The following is a 21,364-nucleotide window of genomic DNA, read 5'->3' on the forward strand; positions in this document are numbered from 1 at the left end:
TCTTTTACACATTCAAGTCCTTTCATGAACAAAATATTCATATTTTTTCTGTCAATTTTTTCTCCGACATTAAGAATTGTAATGATGTTCAGATAAATTCACAGTCAACATAAACGAAAATTGCACAATAAAATTACTGACAGAGACATACAGGATAGTAACTATCATAAGAATCTTAGATAAAAATCATAACCCCATTGAAAAGGTATTTCTAACAACATACTAGTATTCCTTTGTAAATGGAGACAAACTGAAAAAACTAAAAAACCTGAGCCTTTACCCCTCTGAATAACATCTTTCTTTCATTTAACATATTACTATCATAATCATAAATTGCAAAAAGGAAAAGAAAATCATCAAAGAATGGACTTCTTAAAATATCATAAAATAATGAAGAATATAACAGGTACATGCTAAGGAATGAACTCTCCCCTCAAAAGCGTGTTTCCGTCAATGTGTTCATCTCTTGACCAACTTTCAGTGATAAAATGGACCTGCGTTTCTACTTTTTTCGACATTACATTTCAAAAAATTTGTTATAAAGATGGACGTGTCTTAGGTAACGCCAACTTTAAAGGACAAGTACACCTTCATAGACATGTGGGTAGACTGAATGCAGCAATATTAGTAGATCACATCAGTGATAGTTTGAGGAAAATCGGACAATCCGTTCAAAAGTTGTGACTTTTTGAAGTTTCTGCCCACTCAAGGCTGGATGAGAACTGAGACTACTATAGCTTGTGATGTCACATGAGTACAACGATATAAAGAAAGAATAAAGAACATTCAACATTTTTTCACATTTCTCGCATAGCAAAAGAACGCTTGACTTCTCTCTTTCAGAAGGCAGGGGAATAATATTACCCTTAACATACGTCAGTAACAAGTGGAAGAAATGTGCACTTTATTAAAAAAAGTAAAGTTTTGTGAAATTCTCTTCTTATTTTCTTTATACAGTTATACGCATATGACATCATGCACTTTAGTAGTCTTCTCATCCAGCAGTGACTATGCAGATACTTTAAAAATTAATAACTTTTGAACGGTTAGTCTGATTTTCCCCAAACTTTCACTGATGTGTTCGAATAATATCGTATTGCTGCATTCACTCAATCCACATGCATGTAAAGGTGGACTTGTCCTTCAATTTAAATTCTATTAAAAAGAAAACTGTTTTTTACACAGATGAATTTAGTCTTCATTTCTAGGAAAAAAAAAAAACCCATCTCTGCTCAGTATGGGAGTGTCCCCCAGGAGAAGTCCCCGGGGCGTTTTTTTTTTTTTTTTTTTTACAGTTGTCAGGTGGGAGTTATCCTCCGGGGGAGTTGTCCCCCGGGGGAGTTGTCCTCCGGGGGAGTTGTCCCCGGGGAGTTGTCCCCCCGGGGGAGTTGTCCCCCGGGGGACTTGTCCTCGGGGGAGTTGTCCCCCGGGACAGTTGTCCTCCGGGGGAGTTGTACCCGGGGGAGTTGTCCCCCCGGGGGAGTTGTCCCCCGGGGGACTTGTCCTCGGGGGAGTTGTCCCCCGGGGGACTTGTCCTCGGGGGAGTTGTCCCCCGGGGGAGTTGTCCTCGGGGGAGTTGTCCCCCGGGGGACTTGTCCTCGGGGGAGTTGTCCCCCGGGGGAGTTGTCCCCGGGGGAGTTGTCCCCCGGGGGAGTTGTCCTCTGGGGGAGTTGTCCCCCGGGGGAGTTGTCCTCCGGGGGAGTTGTCCTCGGGGGGACTTGTCCCCCGGGGGAGTTGTCCCCCGGGGGAGTTGTCCTCCGGGGGAGTTGTCCCCCAGGGCACTTGTCCACCGGGGGAGTTGTCCCCCGGGGGAGACATCCCCCGGGGGAGTAGTCCTCCGGGGGAGACGTCCTCCGGGGGAGTTGTCAGGTGGGAGTAGTCCCCGGGGGAGTTGTCCTCCGGGGGACAAGTCCTAGACCCCTTCAAATATAGTATGAATTGTTTTATTTCACATTCTATATACCGAAAAGGCCTATTAATACAAAATAATGATTTCGCTGGATATGTGTATACAAATGTGTGCGTGTGTGTGTGTGGGGGGGGGGGTCATCCTACGGGAAACAAGTATGTACAGCACAGGTGGAAGACATTAATCATTATTTACCCCTCAAAAAGCTTCTTGTCCGTCACCTCGCCAACTAACGGGCCCAGGATCTGGTTGCTGTAGCTCGAGCTTGCGCTGGTCCAGGCGAAAGAGGAGCACTCGAATCCCGCTGGCTTGGCGCAGAACCAAGGACCGTGCACTCGACTATTCGTCAAATTACAAACCGCCTCCTATATCATTAATGATTATTATGACCAAGAATTATTTGCTGGACATAATAATATGGGATGATAGCCACAAGACATTAATTCTGTCATCCGTTGGTGCATATTGAATGGTAAGAGGGGACTAAGATCGGTCGGTATCACTGTGTCATGTTCGGCTATGAGCACAAACAACTATTTAAGGCACAATCAAAGGCGAACAAAGACATAGATCTTGCTTGGCAAACTGTAAGCGAAGATATCTCATTTTGGGAGTTCGATGTCGACAGACATCAAGATTTAGAACCCTTGACATATTTATAAACATCATGATGCATGCACTCTTTTCTTTAATACACTGTATCACAAACAGTCACATAAAATCTTCAGTCCATGCTAGTCCATAGATACTATCTGAAATTTTACGGGAAATACACGCGTGACACTTCGTGTATGTCAATGTAATGAAATAATGCAAATACTAGACTAATTATAAACTATATTACATTAATGAATTTGATATACATATCACCTATCTCAAACTTCAATGTTCAATTCCCTTCTCAAAGCAATTCTTGAGGTTTTTCTAACAAAAACTGGATGTCACAAATCTTCAAGATGTATATTAAAGTTGATATACGACTACGATTTAATTGTAAAGTACTCAAGTAATCATTTTAGAGCAAAGTTCTCACCGCTTCTGGCGGGACCACATTGCATTGCACGTCCTTTGTAGCCCTAGTGCTGCCGCTGGTTTGCACGAATCTCCCGGCGTACCCATATCTCGTCGGGAGAGTTTCCCGCGCTCGCTTCAAGATGTCTACGGCCTCCGCTGAGTGCACGAGGATGACGCGAACAAAGACTTCCCCCGACCAACGGGCGGTGAATTGTGCCTATACGCGTACAATAAAATAAAATGAGATGATGATTTGATCACATCAGTCTATCATGATTACTTTCAAAACAAGAGAAAGAAACAAGGAAAACAAAGGAAATACACTACAAATGATCACTGTCATGGTCATTACTCTTATCATTTATAAAACAATATACATATATTTATATAATCTGTATAATATTCTTCTTGAAACCACATAGCTATTTCCCCACTGTGCAATACAAGATTAAAATACACAAATTAATGCTATATGAGGGCAGGAGGAAATATATATATGTGTGTGTGTGTTTGTGTGTGTGTGCGTGTGAGTGTGTGTGTGTGTGTGTGTGTGTGTGTGTGTGGGTGTGTTTTTGTTTCTTTATTTCTCTCTGATTCTGGCAAATGAGTGTGTGTTCGCAATGTGTTCATGAGCGCTTGTGTAGACATATGTATGTAAATAAGAACTGGGAAGAACGAGTAAGCTAAATCTGGACGAAACTCTTCTTTATTTCAGATCTGAAAAGTGGCTAATATTCATGTCATTCAGATACATAAAAGAGAAGATTGATTGGTAAATAATTCTCAGTGAGCAATTAACAACATTTCAAATGTACATACACTGTAAAAACATCGGTGTTAGATTTAACATCACCACAGGTGTTAAATCTAACACCGATCAAACTTCAATAAAGGACCACACCCACAGGTGTTAAAAATGTGATGGTGTTGAAAAGTGTTCACCTGACACTTCGTGGTGTTAATTTGACACTGTACCTGGTGTTATTTGACACTGTACCTGGTGTACCTAATTATATATGCCATATTTTCATTTAGTTTTTATTCTTTGGGTTCTTGTTTTTTGTTTTGTTTTTTCACTTTTTCTTTTTATTCCCTTATTTCTTTTTCCCTTTGTACTTTGATATTTTAGCTTTCATAATCGTTTCGTCATTATTACTTTGTGTCCTATCTCCATTGATTGCATAGAAAATTTACACCGGTATTTTTTCATGGAACCTGCGTTTACAAGCTTTGCTTTTGCGGTTCCATCATATTTCACAAGTTATAGAGAATAGTCTTATGTACATTGTGTATGCTGACACACTTTTTTCTGTTCATGTCCCGACGTATGACATATTTTGTATCTTACTTGGTTTGTATTCTTTTTTTGGATGTATTTTGATGTCAAGTGAAATATGAAAATAAACGTGCTGGAACTGTTCACTGTGTCTCGAGTGCAAGACCAGTGCAGTTTCAGTTATTCAATTCAATTTTGACACTGTACTGGTGTTAATTCAAAAATGACACCACATGGTGTTGATTTGATTTTGCTGGTGTTATTATCAATGGTTTAACACCCGTCCAGCTTCAATAAGGGACCACACCAGCTGGTGTTACTTTGGTGTAAATTTATTTTCACATTTTTTCAAAAATCTAGTATTTCAATGTAAAATTCTTGATCGTCCTGTTTAAATTAAAAATCAACAAGAAGTGCAGTTACTAAGAAACTCTTCAAAAAACAGTTTAAAATTCGGAAATGACACCCGTAGGTGTTAATTTAACACCATAAATGAGCACCGAAAATTTAACACCAGCTCGGTGTTCACTACTTAACACCGGACTTTTTGCAGTGTATACACGAAATACACGAAGGATTCAGTGTTATAACCAAGGAGGTACTAGGCGAGCCTAGTACCTCCTTATAATTACTCTCAGTCCTTATAGTATAGCAAGGGAGTTCTTCTGCTCAAACTATGTTGAACGAAGAATAGATAGGCCTACCGCTTTACCACTCAAGATTTACAATATGATGTTTGGTGCATCTAAATGTTGTAACAGTGCGTCAAAGAAAGGCGTGTTTAGTCTCGAAATAAGATGCATTTTGTCGACGAATTCATCAAGCTGCTTTTGATGATTTTAATACCTTTTTTTTTTTTTTAATCTCCGATTTATTTTAGCACATTTGGTACGACAAAGTGATTGGGCTGCGGTCGTATGGGGATGGTCCATTTTATGTATATGACACCAACAAGGAAGGTTTAAAGGATGTGTACAGTTCTGGTCGAGGTGAGGATTTAGCTTTTAACATTTTGCGAGATATTCAGAAACCACTCTATGAGATGTCAAAGAGCATGCAATTCTAAGAGGTATCATTTTTTTTTTTTTGAAATGGCTGAGATATCCAAAAACAGGGTGAAACAAAGAGATCCTAATAAAAGGCGTGGCCTGTAGTCTTTTATTATTATCACTTTTTTGGATATCTCAGCCATTCGAAAACCAATTTTCATCAAATAAACTTTGAATCCCTCTTAAAATTACATGCTCTTTCATATTTCATAAGAGGTTTCACATTATCTCACTTAGGAATGTAAAAAAACATGAATCCCCACCTCAACCCGTACTGTACAGCCCCTTTAAGGCGTGAGTGGCAAGCAAAATATTCTGGAGCGAGACGAAAATACAATAACATGATGACAATTAGCGTTGTCATATTACAAGCTAGCTATAGGGTATGCCGTAGTGAAAGATTATTTATTTGGATTATTTCGATACTTCTTTGAAATGCAAAATGCCCTGTGTTTTTCTATGAGCCGTATGTTGGTATTGCTTATGTTTAGCATCACACAATTATTGCACAAATTTAAAGTGCACGAGCTAATGGACATAATATAACTTGCCTGAAAAGATAATTCAGGGCCCCGTTATATCAAAACTATAAATTGTGACACCAAGAAATATTACTTCCCCAGAACAATCACAAGACCATTAATCAGTCATAACCTAACACAGTAGAGGTATCAAGAGACTTAGAATCGAAACCAATTTCCAATCTCTTCGTAAAAGTGAGACTGTCGATCGAAAGTTATATGATTTTAAGTGGGTCAGAGATATAGATGATGTTCAAACTCTCGTTTGATAAAACAAGACCAAGCATGAGGCAATGTCCGTTATGGGGCCTACGTGTGCCTCTACACATAGATATCATAGCAAGATAAATTTGTTCCTACTTATTGAATAAACATTTTCATGACGGGGGAAGACAAATTCTTAGTTTCGACTTTATAGTCCAGAAACTTGGTATCATACTTATCTCCGTGATGAAGGCCTACAGTCACTCTGTATAAATTTTGTCATTGTCTGATTCTATTCTCACTCAATAAAGTGAAAGGTGCTGACCCTATTTTTTCATTTATTTATTTATTCATTTCCTTATTTTTATTTTTGGACTTGTTTAGGTTTATACTGTCAAATGAATGAGTATGTGTATGCGTATGGTGTGAACATTGGTTATTTATACTTGCTACAGAGTCAGAGAGTTACAGAATTTATAATGATTGGGGTATGGATTAAGAATGTTTTCAAAATTGAAAAAAAAAACTCACAAAGAACGAATATGAAGACCCAGAATTAACGCGCGTAGCTGAGTACAGAGTACTGGTTTATCTGCTAAGGAACCACAATAAATTAAAACCATGTTTGCATACACATGGTGCTATCCATTTATGAACTAAGTGATGTCAAATCATATAAATCGTCTGGAATGTCTCCTTAAATCCGAAGGTGGCTGAAATACTGCATCTCTTTAAAAGAGAAGGCGCACATACCAAAGGTCTCCCACCGGTAAATAATCCTCTTTAGAGACAGTGCTGTCAAAAATACAATTTCAAAAGTTCCATAAAATGCACGAACGTTTCGTTTTACGTTATCCAAGTAAACCACCTTGTTTCACCTAATTCATAAAAATTGATTTGCATTTGGTCCTTATCAATTCTGCTCAAACTGCTCTCGGAGGTCCAAATAAGCATGATAAACGAAGAACATGTCACAAATATGTAAGAAATTCACTTAAGATTCAGTGGCTTTCATGCTTGATAAAAGTATAACATTTGCCAGTTCTGCTCTCCTGGTCTAATTATGTAATCCCATACAGGGCCCTGTTTCATAAAGCTGTTCGTAAAGTTACGAACAACTTACGAGTGACTGGTGATCAGTTCTGATGTGCTATACTTATCAGAATTTCCATAATTCAGCACAAGAACTGATCACCAGTCGCTCGTAAGTCATTCGTAACTTTACGAACAGCTTTATGAAACACCCCCAGGTCCTAAAAGGTAGAGTATGTCTTCGGCACTCAAGATTTGCAAATGCTGGTGCATTTACTCTACAACACGATTGGCTAAAGGACAATAAGGAAGGCATGTTGAGTCTCGAAATTAGGTGCATTTTCGACGAATTAATGATACCACTACTACTACTACTACTACTACTACTACTACTACTACTACTACTAATAATAATAATAATAATAATCTTCTTTACCCAGGGTAACCTCTTCAGTGTTGCCACTGGTATACCAGAGGGACCTGCCATTTTTATTTCCCTAGCTTTGCATGTACCCTTTATACACCTGGGTTGAGAGGAACACTGTGGGTGAAAACATCTTGTCCAAGGACGTAAGCACTGGGCGAGAATCGGTCCTCCGATTGGGAGTCGAGAGTCTTATCCACTATGCCACAGCGCCCCTCATCTACCGTCCGATAACAAGGTATAACATTCATTAATCAAAGAATGAAAAAAAAAGAGAGATTCGTTACTGGAACTTGATTTCATTTTCGGATTAACGAACCTCCTGATTTTTTTTTTAAATTAATTAATTCATTTTTATTTCTATTTTTTATCTTTTTTTACTAACGAACATTCGGAATGCCGAACCTTCGAAATAACTCCCAGGTACTGTTCCAAAATGTCCGAATTTTTTGACATTTCATAGAAAACCATTGTACAGAGAAAAAAAAAATCTTCCTTAACGGAAAGTGGAGGTACTGTATAAAGAGTCGAGGGAGACCAACAACAACTTGGACTGGAAGCACTAGCAAATACGCAGGACTTGGGCAACAGATATAGGAGAGATTGACATGAGCTCATCCATGTCATAGCAGCGAATTTGCCATCTGAAATGATTATAATGATTGCCCTAACTGCGGATACATAGCGCAGCTGTCCTCAGCATTAATGGAGACAGATTTGAAGTCTGCGATGCTAGACGCTACTAAAACAATGATTATGACGACATGCTTACAATGGTAGCCCCGAGGGGAAAAAAAAAACACGACTTCGCTGCAGTTATTTCGTGGGACATTTATGCCCGAATTCGCGAAGGTACAAATGAAACCATGGTTTAAACCATGGAAAACTTGTATGGAGCGCCAAGTGTCACATGGCCTATTTCGTTACGAAATCAGTCTTTTCGTCGATTTCGTCGACGAAATGTTCATTTTGTTACGAAATATTAACATTACGTCGACGAAATGACTGATTTCGTAATGAAATAGGCCATGCGACACTTGATGGCGCCCCATAAAAAACTACGGTCTTTGTCCATGCACATGGTTTAAACCATGGTTTCGTTTTTGTACCACCTTCGTGAATTCGGGCCTATTAGTGTCGTGAACATCAAGTCATACAAGCAAACCTCGGTAACCCTGTCACGCCCGTTAAGTTCATTTGTTATGCCGTATCATCTTCCTTGCGTGAGTGTCTGTGTTTGGTGTGTGTCATATTGCTTCGATCGGCTTGCTGAGTTTGCTTTTACATTATATTTTCACAGTTCTCATCCCATGAAATCTATCTAGCTTTCCGTATAATCGAAGCTGCGTCCGGGATATCTTTTTCCCATAAAGGTCACTTTGGTGTTCCAGTGTGAAGCGGAGACCGGTTTGGCGCAACTCTGATCTTTATGCAGAAAATCATAACAGAATTTGTCAACATCTAACGAGCTATACAACCATAAAGAAGTGCGGTAAGTATAAGCCAGTTCGGGGCACATCGGTACAAATGACCTTTCTTCTTTCTCATTTGATTAGGCACTTCACGAGTTTTCAAGCGAGAGAAGTATTTCAGCTTACCGGACGTAACATTTGTATATGGAATTCATCAGTCATGTTCAAAGAAAGAATGAACTTGCGGAGACCAGGTGACCAGAATGATCCATCAATTAGCACTTTGGAAAGCTTCAATTTCATTATTTTGCATTGAATGTATTAACAATCTTTTTCTATTGATATTGTCAAATACCGCTTTTGCAGTAAGGTGGATGTGCTGGCAAGCACCACTCATAATGATCACTTGAATAATCATTACATCACAGATGCTTATCTCAGTGAATAAAAAAACAGCATGCTCTGCCGGTACTGATGACCTTTTTCTGCTCATGCTCAAAGTGGAACCCCGAACTGGCTTATTACAAAACGAGAACATACTTCTGCCTATGAAAAGCTAAATGACAACGGTGATAATTATCTTTGATTTTCATGTGACATGTAATCTTTACTTGGCTTTCGTTAATAACTTAAAATGGGGTGTGCAACTTGTTTAATGCAGTAATATTGTAAAGTCGAGATTACAGTGTACATTCTTCAAAAAAAAAAAAAAAAAGAACTGGACGTCTTTGCTGTGCATTCGTTTTACTATAGAAGGACGATGAATTCTGTTTTTTCCCTCTGCTTTTTCCCTAAGGCCGACGATATATATATATATATATATATATATATATATATATATATAATGGTATTATTATCCGCGTGTTGGAATAAGAGCATGAAGACGATGAAGACAAACAAGTTGACATAATGCATTAGAATGACAACCAGGCGCGTTTCTTTGTTATTATTATTATTTTTCTGTGCTGAGCTTCAAATACAAATATCACTGTTACCCTGAGGAAGATCCGTGCAAGGGTCGAAAATTTGGTTTACAAATAAATGAAGTTGGATTCTAATGCATTATGTCAACTTGTTTGTCTTCATCGTCTTTATATATATATATATATATATATATATAAAGAATTGCATGGAGATGACGTGTAAAATGTTAAGGTTTGTGTAGGTTCACTTTAATCTGTCACAGTGATGACGTCATCAAAATGAGGGAAAATTGTCTCATTGAATTAGGATAGACTTTCATAAACTATGACATTATGACCGAATATGCATAGCCAATATAGCCTCTGATCAAGGAGGTGCTATTTTATAAAAATGATTCATCTGATATTGTCTAAAATAAGCGCATCAGGTCATGTAGTGCATGAAATGGCATTGAATAAGAATATTTTAAAGAAAACCAAAACCCAAAGAAAATAATGTGGATTGAGTGAAAGCAGCAACATTAGTAAAACACATCAGTGAAAGCTTGAGGAAAATCGGACAAACGATGCAAAACTTAGCTATGAATTTTTAAAGTTTCTGTGTCGGAACCGCTGGATGAGGAGACTACCTGAGTTCATGACATCATGTGTGGACAACAATATAAAGAAAATATAAAGAAAATTCACCATGCTTTTAATTTTCTTTAGCATAATATATTAAAGAGCACTTGACCAACCGCTTTCAGAAAGCAGGGGGAATAATTACTAACTGTCAGTATCATGCTGATAGAATGTGTAATTTTCATGAAAAATGAATATTTGCGGAATTCCCTTTATATTTTCCTTATTTTCATTTGAATCGATCTTAATAGGGAGAAACAATTACTTCCTGTCTGTATCAAGTTGATGGCATGTGTAATGTTCATGAAAAATGAATTTTTGTGGAATTCCCTTTATATTTTCCTTACTTTCATTTAAATCGATCTTAATAGGGAGAAATTACCCGACTCTCAAGCTTGTGAAAAAAGCAAACAACAACTTACACCAACGTGCCCTAAAATTGTTAACCAGTATAATGTCTTATATGCCTTATTCATTGCATCGCTGATATGTTTTGTTGTACATTGTAAGGCAATGAAGAAACTGTATTGGTGTATATTCTAAAGGCAATGAAGAAACTTACTTTGTTAACAGTATAATGTTTATGTATATATGTATGGCACCAACAATGTATATAATATATACGTGTGTATCTGCATGAGCAATGATATAATGCAGGAACCAATCAAATCAAATCAAATCAAATCAAATGTGTACTGTCTTCATGTTGGTGCTTGAATCTAATCCGAGACCAATGCCATACGCCGTTTTGCATCATTCTATGATCAGCCGCATCTTCCAACGCATTCTCATTGAGCTCGTCGTCTCGCACATATCGCTCACTAAAATAGCAGAGTAGCAGTGGATTATATGGCACATTAGTACTCAAGCTTTATATATGGATATATATATATAAATATATATATATATATATATGGATATATATATATATATATATATATATATATATATATACATATATGGATATATATATATACATATATATATATATATATATATATATATATATATATATCCATATATATATATCCATCATGTCCATATATATATATATATATATATACATATACATATACATATATATATATATATATCCATATATATATATATCGCTTCAATTTTCAATTTTCATTTCCATATATCGCTTCAATTTTCATTTCCACCAAGTCCTTAATGAAACATGATGTATCATGTTACAAGATATGTTATCATTTGACGTTTGCATTACCTTTGTAATTGATTGGAAATGAAAATAAAATATGAATGAATGAATAAATGAATGAATGAATGTATATCGCTGAGAAGATAGTTAGTGTTTAACAAACTTCCTGCTTGTTAAATATAGTGCTGAATTTACAGCAAAATGATGAAACCCCCACAACAACAAAATACCATCCTGCGCTGCTACGCCTTTATAACAAGTTCTTTATAAGTTAAGGCTGGCAATCAGGCAATGGCGCCAACTTTTTCAATAACTCTACGCTTTATGTCAATAGATAGGAAAACTCAGATACACTTACCAGTCCACGTCTAGTAAATTTAAATTTTCATTTAAATCGATCTTAATAGGGAGAAACAATTACTTCCTGTCTGTATCAAGTGTTGATGGCATGTGTAATGTTCATGAAAAATGAATTTTTGTGGAATTCCCTTTATATTTTCCTTACTTTCATTTAAATCGATCTTAATAGGGAGAAATTACCCGACTCTCAAGCTTGTGAAAAAAGCAAACAACAACTTACACCAACGTGCCCTAAAATTGTTAACCAGTATAATGTCTTATATGCCTTATTCATTGCATCGCTGATATGTTTTGTTGTACATTGTAAGGCAATGAAGAAACTGTATTGGTGTATATTCTAAAGGCAATGAAGAAACTTACTTTGTTAACAGTATAATGTTTATGTATATATGTATGGCACCAACAATGTATATAATATATACGTGTGTATCTGCATGAGCAATGATATAATGCAGGAACCAATCAAATCAAATCAAATCAAATCAAATGTGTACTGTCTTCATGTTGGTGCTTGAATCTAATCCGAGACCAATGCCATACGCCGTTTTGCATCATTCTATGATCAGCCGCATCTTCCAACGCATTCTCATTGAGCTCGTCGTCTCGCACATATCGCTCACTAAAATAGCAGAGTAGCAGTGGATTATATGGCACATTAGTACTCAAGCTTTATATATGGATATATATATATAATATATATATATATATATATGGATATATATATATATATATATATATATATATATATATATACATATATGGATATATATATATACATATATATATATATATATATATCCATATATATATATCCATCATGTCCATATATATATATATATATATACATATACATATATATATATATATATATATATATATATATATATATCCATATATATATATATCGCTTCAATTTTCAATTTTCATTTCCATATATCGCTTCAATTTTCATTTCCACCAAGTCCTTAATGAAACATGATGTATCATGTTACAAGATATGTTATCATTTGACGTTTGCATTACCTTTGTAATTGATTGGAAATGAAAATAAAATATGAATGAATGAATAAATGAATGAATGAATGTATATCGCTGAGAAGATAGTTAGTGTTTAACAAACTTCCTGCTTGTTAAATATAGTGCTGAATTTACAGCAAAATGATGAAACCCCCACAACAACAAAATACCATCCTGCGCTGCTACGCCTTTATAACAAGTTCTTTATAAGTTAAGGCTGGCAATCAGGCAATGGCGCCAACTTTTTCAATAACTCTACGCTTTATGTCAATAGATAGGAAAACTCAGATACACTTACCAGTCCACGTCTAGTAAATTTAAATTTTCATTTAAATCGATCTTAATAGGGAGAAATAATTACTTCCTGTCTGTATCAAGTTCATGGCATGTGTAATGTTAATGAAAAATTAATTTTTGTGGAATTCCCTTTATATTTTCCTTATTTTCATTTAAATCGATCTTAATAGGGAGAAATTACCCGACTCTCAAGCTTGTGAAAAAAAAACAACAACAACTTACACCAAAGTGCCCTAAAATTGTTCACCAGTATAATGTGTTATATGCCTTATTCATTGCATTGCTGATGTTTTGTTGTACATTGTAAAGGCAATGAAGAAACTGTTTTGGTGTATATTCTAAAGGCAGTGAAGAAACTTACATTGTTAACTTCATGTTTATGTATATATGTATGGCACCAACAATGTATATAATATATACATATGTATCTGCATGAACAATGATATAATGCAGGAACCAATCAAATCAAATCAAATCAAATCAAATCAAATGTGTACTGTCTTCATGTTGGTGCTTGAATCTAATCCGAGACCAATGCCATACGCCGTTTGCATCATTCTATGATCAGCCGCATCTTCCAACGCATTCTCATTGAGCTCGTCGTCTCGCACATATCGCTCACTAAAATAGCAGAGTAGCAGTGGATTATGTGGCACATTAGTACTCAAGCTTTATATATGGATATATATATATATATATATATATATATATATATGTATATATATTTATTTATTTATTTATATATATATATATAAATAAATATATATGTATATATATATATATATATATATATATATTTATATATATATATATATATATATATATATATATATCGCTTCAATTTTCATTTCCACCAAGTCCTTAATGAAACATGATGTATAATGTTACAAGATATGTTATCATTTGACGTTTGCATTACCTTTGTAATTGATTGGAAATGAAAATAGAATATGAATGAATGAATAAATGAATGAATGAATGTATATCGCTGAGAAGAAAGTTAGTGTTTAACAAACTTCCTGCTTGTTAAATATAGTGCTGAATTTACAGCAAAATGATGAAACCCCCACAACAACAAAATACAAGCCTGCGCTGCTACGCTTTTGTAACAAGTTCTTTATAAGTTAAGGTTGGCAATCAGGCAATGGCGCCAACTTTTTCAGTAACTCTACGCTTTATGTCAATAGATAGGAAAACTCAGATACACTTACCAGTCCACGTCTAGTAAATTTGGAAACGATCGATTACTGCCACCTATATTGATATCACATTGTTTGAATTGTATGAATTACACCGATAGAAGTGTTACATATCAGTGACGTGTGACTATTAAAGCATTTATAACTCTTTTGCTATGTTGAAGGATCTTGCAGAAAGTTAAGAAAGTACAACAGTGTCTGAAAACTGAATAAACACAACAATTAATTATTTACAGATCTTTCCCTTATAAAGTTAAGTGATCAATTGCCAGGGAGGACTAAGTAAGTAAAGTCCATGACGTTTCATAGATTCAGCGTTTTTATGTATTTTGTCAACAGTTGCAAGTGAGCTTATCAACAAACAATTGACACAGATACTTTTCATAAACTTACTGAAAATGTATACGCAGTTCTCCTTTACACGAAATGGCGTCGTACGTACGTACAACCATCTGTTTCATTGACCAACTGTCACCTAATCAATATTTTGTCTTTCTGTTTCTTTCTGTGTGATACATTATTTTTCTTTTAATGAACTGAAACGCGAATACAATGTTCAAATACGGGGCGAGTACCGGGTGAGCTTACGGGGCTGCATTCCCTCCCCCTTTCGCACTTTTGGCTCTCACAAAGAGCACAACAGACTGCATTAAAACATGGCGATTGAAAAAGTGGGATACCGCCGAAAATAACCTTTGGGTGAAAAGTGAATAGCTCTGAACAGTGACAGTTATTCTACGTTGCACCAAGCAGACAAAGTTGGTAAATTAACAGTTTGCATCACCTCACACGAAACGCGAATACTAATGTCTCAACCGCTCACAGTGAATGCACGCAAATATTACATTTATAACATAGTATATTTATACATAATTGAATTTATTTATGTAAATTTTGGGGGGATTTTGTTTGTTTGTTTGTTTGTTTGTTTGTTTTTTAGAGAGAGAGGGGTGTTTAGAGTTTGTTCATAAAGGGTAATGGTAAAAAAAAAGAAAAGCCTTGAGATTGAGAGGTAGGTAAAATAGTTGGGTGCACGTCACGAGACCGACACCCACGAGTCACACAGCCCACGAGTCATACAGCTCACAAGTCATACAGCCCATGAGTTCTACAGCTCACGAGTCATACAGCCCATGAGTTATGCAGCTCACGAGTCATACACCCGATACAGTTCGACACTAAGCTAACAAGACCCACGAGACCGACACATTAAGTCCCGTGTTATATCTGTCGAACTCGTGGGCTGTTTTCACCTAGTGTCGAACTCACGGGCTCTTTGCCTAGCGTCGAACTCATTGGCTGTACGACTCGTGAGCTGTATGACTCGTGGACATGTTTTCAATGTCGAACTAGTAGGCTGTATGACTCGTGGGTGTCATTCTAGTGGGATGACCCCAAGTAGTTTTATAAACTTCAGCAGGGTGCCAACTATAGGCTTACAAAATCACTACACGGGTTTTTTCCCAGACCCTTCCAATACTGTAGCCACTAAGACCCACCAGGAGCCCTAAGGCGGGCACCGTATAAGCCTAAATCCGAGTCCTGCCCATTTAACCCCTCCCCCTCCCCAAAACCCAAATTTGTTAAAGGACAAGTCCACCTTCATACATGTGGACTGAGTGAATGCAGCAATATTAGTAGGGCACATCAGTGAAAGTTTGGGGGAAATCGGACAATCCGTTCAAAAGTTATGAATTTTTAAAGTATCTGCACAGTCACTGCTGCATGGATGAGAAGACTTCTACAGTGTATGATGTCACATGCGTAGAACGAAATAAGGAAAATATAAAGAGAATTTCACACAATTTTACTTTTGAAAAAAAAATGCAAATTTCCTCGACTTGTCACGGACACAATAATGTTAAAGGTAATATTACTCCCCCACCTTCTGAAAGAGGAAAGTCAAGTGCTCTATATGCGAAAAAAGTGAAAACGTGTTGAATTTTCTTTATATTTTCTTTATATCGTGTCCCTTAATTTGACACGTGGTGTCGCTCGATTGCCGAATGGTACATAGTAATACGATACACACGATGTAAGCCTGTTTTTAACAAGCTAGCTGATACGGAGACCAGAAATATTTGGAATACTGGGTAGTCAGACTTCCTTTCTATTATTATCGACGTACAGAATACGATACAAGCCCTCAGTCATGTGGTAGGTTCCGCAAACATTAACAGGAAATCATCCGAACAGCAGGCACATTTCAAATTTTTGTTTTTCTCCCATTTATATCTCTTCTTCATAGCCATGTGCCTTCCATGATCATTGCATACACTATACTTTCACTTTCCGATTGTTTCACATTTTAGTTTGTCACTTGCATTGAATGCATTATTAGTGAAAGTGAGTGATTTTGAAATGAAATAAAGGGAAGTCATATGAAATACGGGCGCTGTTTCTTGGATTTGAATCTGTAATTAATGCAGGTCTATCTTTCAGTACAATGTACCTGTTATAATAATGTAACATCCAACATACAGCATGCAGTTCCTGTTATGTTGCAGGTCTATATGAAATGTAGAAATGTATGTGCAATGTGAAAATTAATGTAGAAAACTCACCCTGTATCGCCCTTCTCCAATATACTGTACGTCTATTCCATCTGCCGACGCCCCGGCCTTGAGGGCACCGTTATATATCTTCACCCGGAAGTAATCACCCCCTCTCAACTTCCGCCTGTCCTGGTCGTCTCTAGCTTCGATTATAACCTCGATACGATCACAAAGTCGGTACTCCCTTTTGGGGTCTGTAATCGTGAAGAAGGACTTTTCGTAGCTTGTAATTCCACGCTGATCACCGGGGGTTGATGATGTATTAGCATCCTATAATTAGTGGAGAATTCCAAGAGAAAAAAAAAAATAATAATAATGAAATAAACCGTCCGAGGAGATACTTGATGTGCAATTCATGAAAAATTTCCAAGAAAAGTCAAACAAAATGTGCTCCAAATATTTATAAGTAGACCTCTTACGAGTTCAACAGTAAAAATTTGACGAAATCGGATGAAAAATAAGAAATTTTTATCACGTTTTATCACGGGACCTGCGGCTCTACAAACTTGCTTCTATACGCAGGCCCCATCATATTTTTCGCATTACGACCTTAGTTTAACTCGCATGTATGCAGGCCTTGTGTTTATACCAAGACAAACTTTTGAACATTCCGGTGAAGTTCCATTTTAAATTATGTTCTGTATAATTTTCGTATTTATATACTTTATTGTGATATATGTGAGAAATATGAAAATAAATTGAAATGAAATGAATTGAAATGAAGTAATAACATTTTGAAGTTTTGCTAATTTCTGCAAAACAGTTCTTGTACAGTGGATGTGAATATGCAAATGAGTGAGCTGACCATGTCATACCCTCACAATTTTCCATTGATGGTGTACAAAAAAAAAAATGATGGAAATCCAATGTATATGTCATTGAAGTCTGAAACATGATGTTATTGTTTGTTTGTTTGTCTGGATTTATTTCTGCATTTTTTCATCATTTCGATTAAAAACAAAATCATTAATAACATCTTCTTTTTTGAAAAATTTTCAATACAAAATAACCTCATCAATAATATTTTTCAACATTGCGGACGAGAGAATATACAGTGCAAATATAACTTACAAATCTATTATCAACGGTGATAATCGACGCCAGATAAAAGAGAACGTTTATAAGGTGAAAAATGCTTCAGGCCACATATCGTAAGCGTGTGCTTGAAGTTATAATGGTATTCCCGGTTGAATAACTTCAGAATAGTGATCAGTTAGATATGCGAGGATTTGAGCCTCGAGCATAATTGCGTTTGAATGAAAAACTGGAAATTTGTAAATTGTGTGTACAAACTATATGGCAAGTTGTGATGGAATGACATACTCACTTTGCCATATTATATATTCATATTGACTGTTCAAGAACTGTCTCCCCCAAAAATAGCGAAATTTCAAAAATGTGACTTCCTTATTTTTCATCCGATTTCGATCAAAATTATACCATTGAACTCGAATTCTTTTACTCTTTCTTATCAGACTAACTTATATTTGGACTGCATTTTCCCTTTAAAACATCTTCAAGATATCCTTGATGCCACAGTTCAGGTAAGAGTTCTGTCCACTCCCTCAGGTCTTTTTGTATTTATATCATACATGGAACTATTGTGGTGACGTGTGAAGAAACTATATATAATGGCAGGGGTCAGAAAACAAACTTAAATCAAACTTAAAAATCCTACTTAAAAAAAAAAAAAAGAATATCGCGGATGATTCGCAAGAGTGGAAGTAATATTCCCATTTTTATATGATATTGTGATCCGTTGTCACATGTCATGTTCAGACTAGCGCCTATTGGAATCCCGACAGAGCATATTATGATATGCCCTTGATTTATAGTCGTGGCGGAGGAAGAAGGGCTGCTAGCAGACGTTGTTCTAGTTCACTTATTGCTTTTTATTGCTGCCAAGCTTTCAACCCTTTTACAGGTCTTCATACTTACAATGCAGCACCAATCACGTACAACTCTACGCCCACTTCACGCTATTATATATATATATATATATATATATATATATATATATATATATATATATATATAATATATATGTATATCATGTATGTACATATGTATATATATATATATATATATATATATATATATATATATAATATATATATATATTTGTGTGTGTGTGTGTGTGTGTGTCAAACGCACGTCGACTATCTCCACGCAAACAATAAGGTCATAATTCTCATGGACACTCCAGTGCTATTATACAATATCTATTCCCCCTGAGATTATTGATCACCACCCTTCATGCACCACTGGCCCAAGGCGTGTGAAACGTATAGCGAAGTGTAGTAAACCAATGTGTGAAGTGTTGTGTGCAGATGTTTGTCGATGTGAACTGATGTGGTTCAGGGGCCGCGGAACGTTTTTCAGTGTGGGGGGGGGGGGGGGTTTGCAGGACCGGGGGGAGGGGGGTGGCAAGGTCAAGACCAAGACCAAGAATCTAAGGGCTGAATCATTGGGAATTGAAATTCATGAGTGTTGTGATTTTTTTCGATTTTTTTTTTTCGATTTTTTTTTTTTGACGAACCAAAAGTGTGGAGCAGCCCCCCAGCCCCCCCCCCCCCCGCTTCCGCGGCCCCTGTGGTTTAACTGGAAATTATCAACATAACAAAAATAGCACAACAACGTATAGTCGTACCGAATATGCAAATGGCACAGAAACATTTCTGAACAGTACGATCAAATCATAATACTACATCAGGCACTACATGTGTGTCAGCTAGTTCTTCATCGAACTTCAGTGAATAGCAAACTTCTCCTTCGGTCATTTGCTTCAAGATTCAGCTACTGTTCAGTAGCCCAACTATTGTTCCAATCAAAAGTCCTGATACACGATGATTATGAAGCAATATATGAGCTATCCTCATGATTCCCATCATTGAGGATCTGAATATATCAATCACAATTAAGGAAAACAACTCATAAAACAAAACAATTTATTAATTTTACAGAGGAGAAACCAACTTACCAACTGATGAGAAGCCTTTAACAATATTCAGAAACAGGACACTCAAAGATGCCAAGTTTCTCAAGTGGCTGAGAGCGAGAAACTCCGATTTATAGTGAAACACCCGAAGGGGATGGAGGCACATTTCTCCCCCTTTTGAGCTTTTTCATTTTTGTAATAGAAATTGCGCAATTTGGCGCACATATAATTTTACTTGCATAATTCTTATCTTTTCTTTATGGAAGATTGTCTTACGAGACAGGATATTTAGCATGTTTGCCCAAATTTTGGTCAAGGGTGAATGAGTGTAGAACGTATGTCTGATATATGACCGAGTAATATCGTAGAATTTTCAGAGACCTCTTTGGATCATTAGTTTGAAAAGGAAAATAACTGTAAGATACAGCCGTGTAAGAATCCTCTAGCCAATAAATAGTTTGATAGATAAATGAACAAATGAATAAATGATAAAATACATAAATAGATAGATGAATAAATAAATAAACAATAAATAAATAAGGACAACGTCTACCTTACTCAATATTAGTTAAGAGTAAGCGGGCTTGATCTGCCTGCAGTGTTGTTGTTGGGTTTTGGGTTTTTTTTTCAAGGAGGCGTGAGAAAGCAATTGCCGGCCGGGTAAGCGTGAGATGGTTTTCGGGGAGTGAAACTCACTCCTACTGCGTGAGACTTGGTAGGCTACTGGACGCCTCTTTCTTCTCAGTAGTTGCTATTGCAGTCAATGCTTTTCAATCCTCGCGGTCACAGTGAGCCATGACATTACCTAAGTAGTAGTTTCACATAAAGTGTGCACGTCTGCCCCCTCACAGTGCGTCAAGAAGTTCAGACCGGATGGCCAAAACATTAATCTTCGCCAGACTGGTCAGTACTATAATGTCATGTAACCATAAAGCACATTACGCTGAACTGTGTGGTGCACACGTTGTTCTTTGTGCGCAAACCAGATGTATGTCTTAAAGGGACCTTTACACCTTTACTTGAAATATATTTTATAATCAAACATTATACTGTTCTGCCGCTACTATCATAGCTACAGAGTATTACTCAAACATTGAAAAATAGAGTTCTTATCGAGGTCGATGAAGGCAATTAATAATTGTCAATCAGTTACATTAAAAACCAATTGAATGAAGAGTCATTGTTTTGACTACCGTCAGTTACTAAAACGGATAAGGGATAGAAATTCGTATTTCTAGTTTAGAGACCGCGGCACCCCACCCAACAATCATGTCATAGGTTATGTGGCTATGTCAAAGGGATGCACAGGGTTACACGATGAACATTATGAGGGCGTTGTATAATGGAATCGCAAATATACCGTAGTCATTGATATTTCCATGGTGTGCATAATAAATACTAAACATGACATACGAAAGTGTGTGTGTGTGTGTGTGTGTGTGTGTGGTCTG

The 21,364-nt window shown here is 36.6% G+C and overlaps 1 protein-coding gene across 1 annotated transcript in view; it reads right to left on the bottom strand.

The window, feature by feature from the left end:
• The window catches only part of LOC140243521 (NXPE family member 3-like), a 40,314-nt gene that overhangs the window by 16,590 nt on the left and 2,360 nt on the right, over positions 1-21,364 (bottom strand). Inside the window, exons 2-4 of the mRNA XM_072323192.1 lie at positions 16,985-17,245; positions 2,943-3,140; positions 2,105-2,274 (exon numbers count right to left, since the gene is read on the bottom strand). Coding sequence (XP_072179293.1) covers positions 2,105-2,274; positions 2,943-3,140; positions 16,985-17,245 — 629 coding nt within the window. The remainder of the gene's footprint in view (positions 1-2,104; positions 2,275-2,942; positions 3,141-16,984; positions 17,246-21,364) is intronic.

This window comes from Diadema setosum, chromosome 20 (assembly GCF_964275005.1).
Source record: "Diadema setosum chromosome 20, eeDiaSeto1, whole genome shotgun sequence".
Taxonomy (NCBI): domain Eukaryota; kingdom Metazoa; phylum Echinodermata; class Echinoidea; order Diadematoida; family Diadematidae; genus Diadema; species Diadema setosum.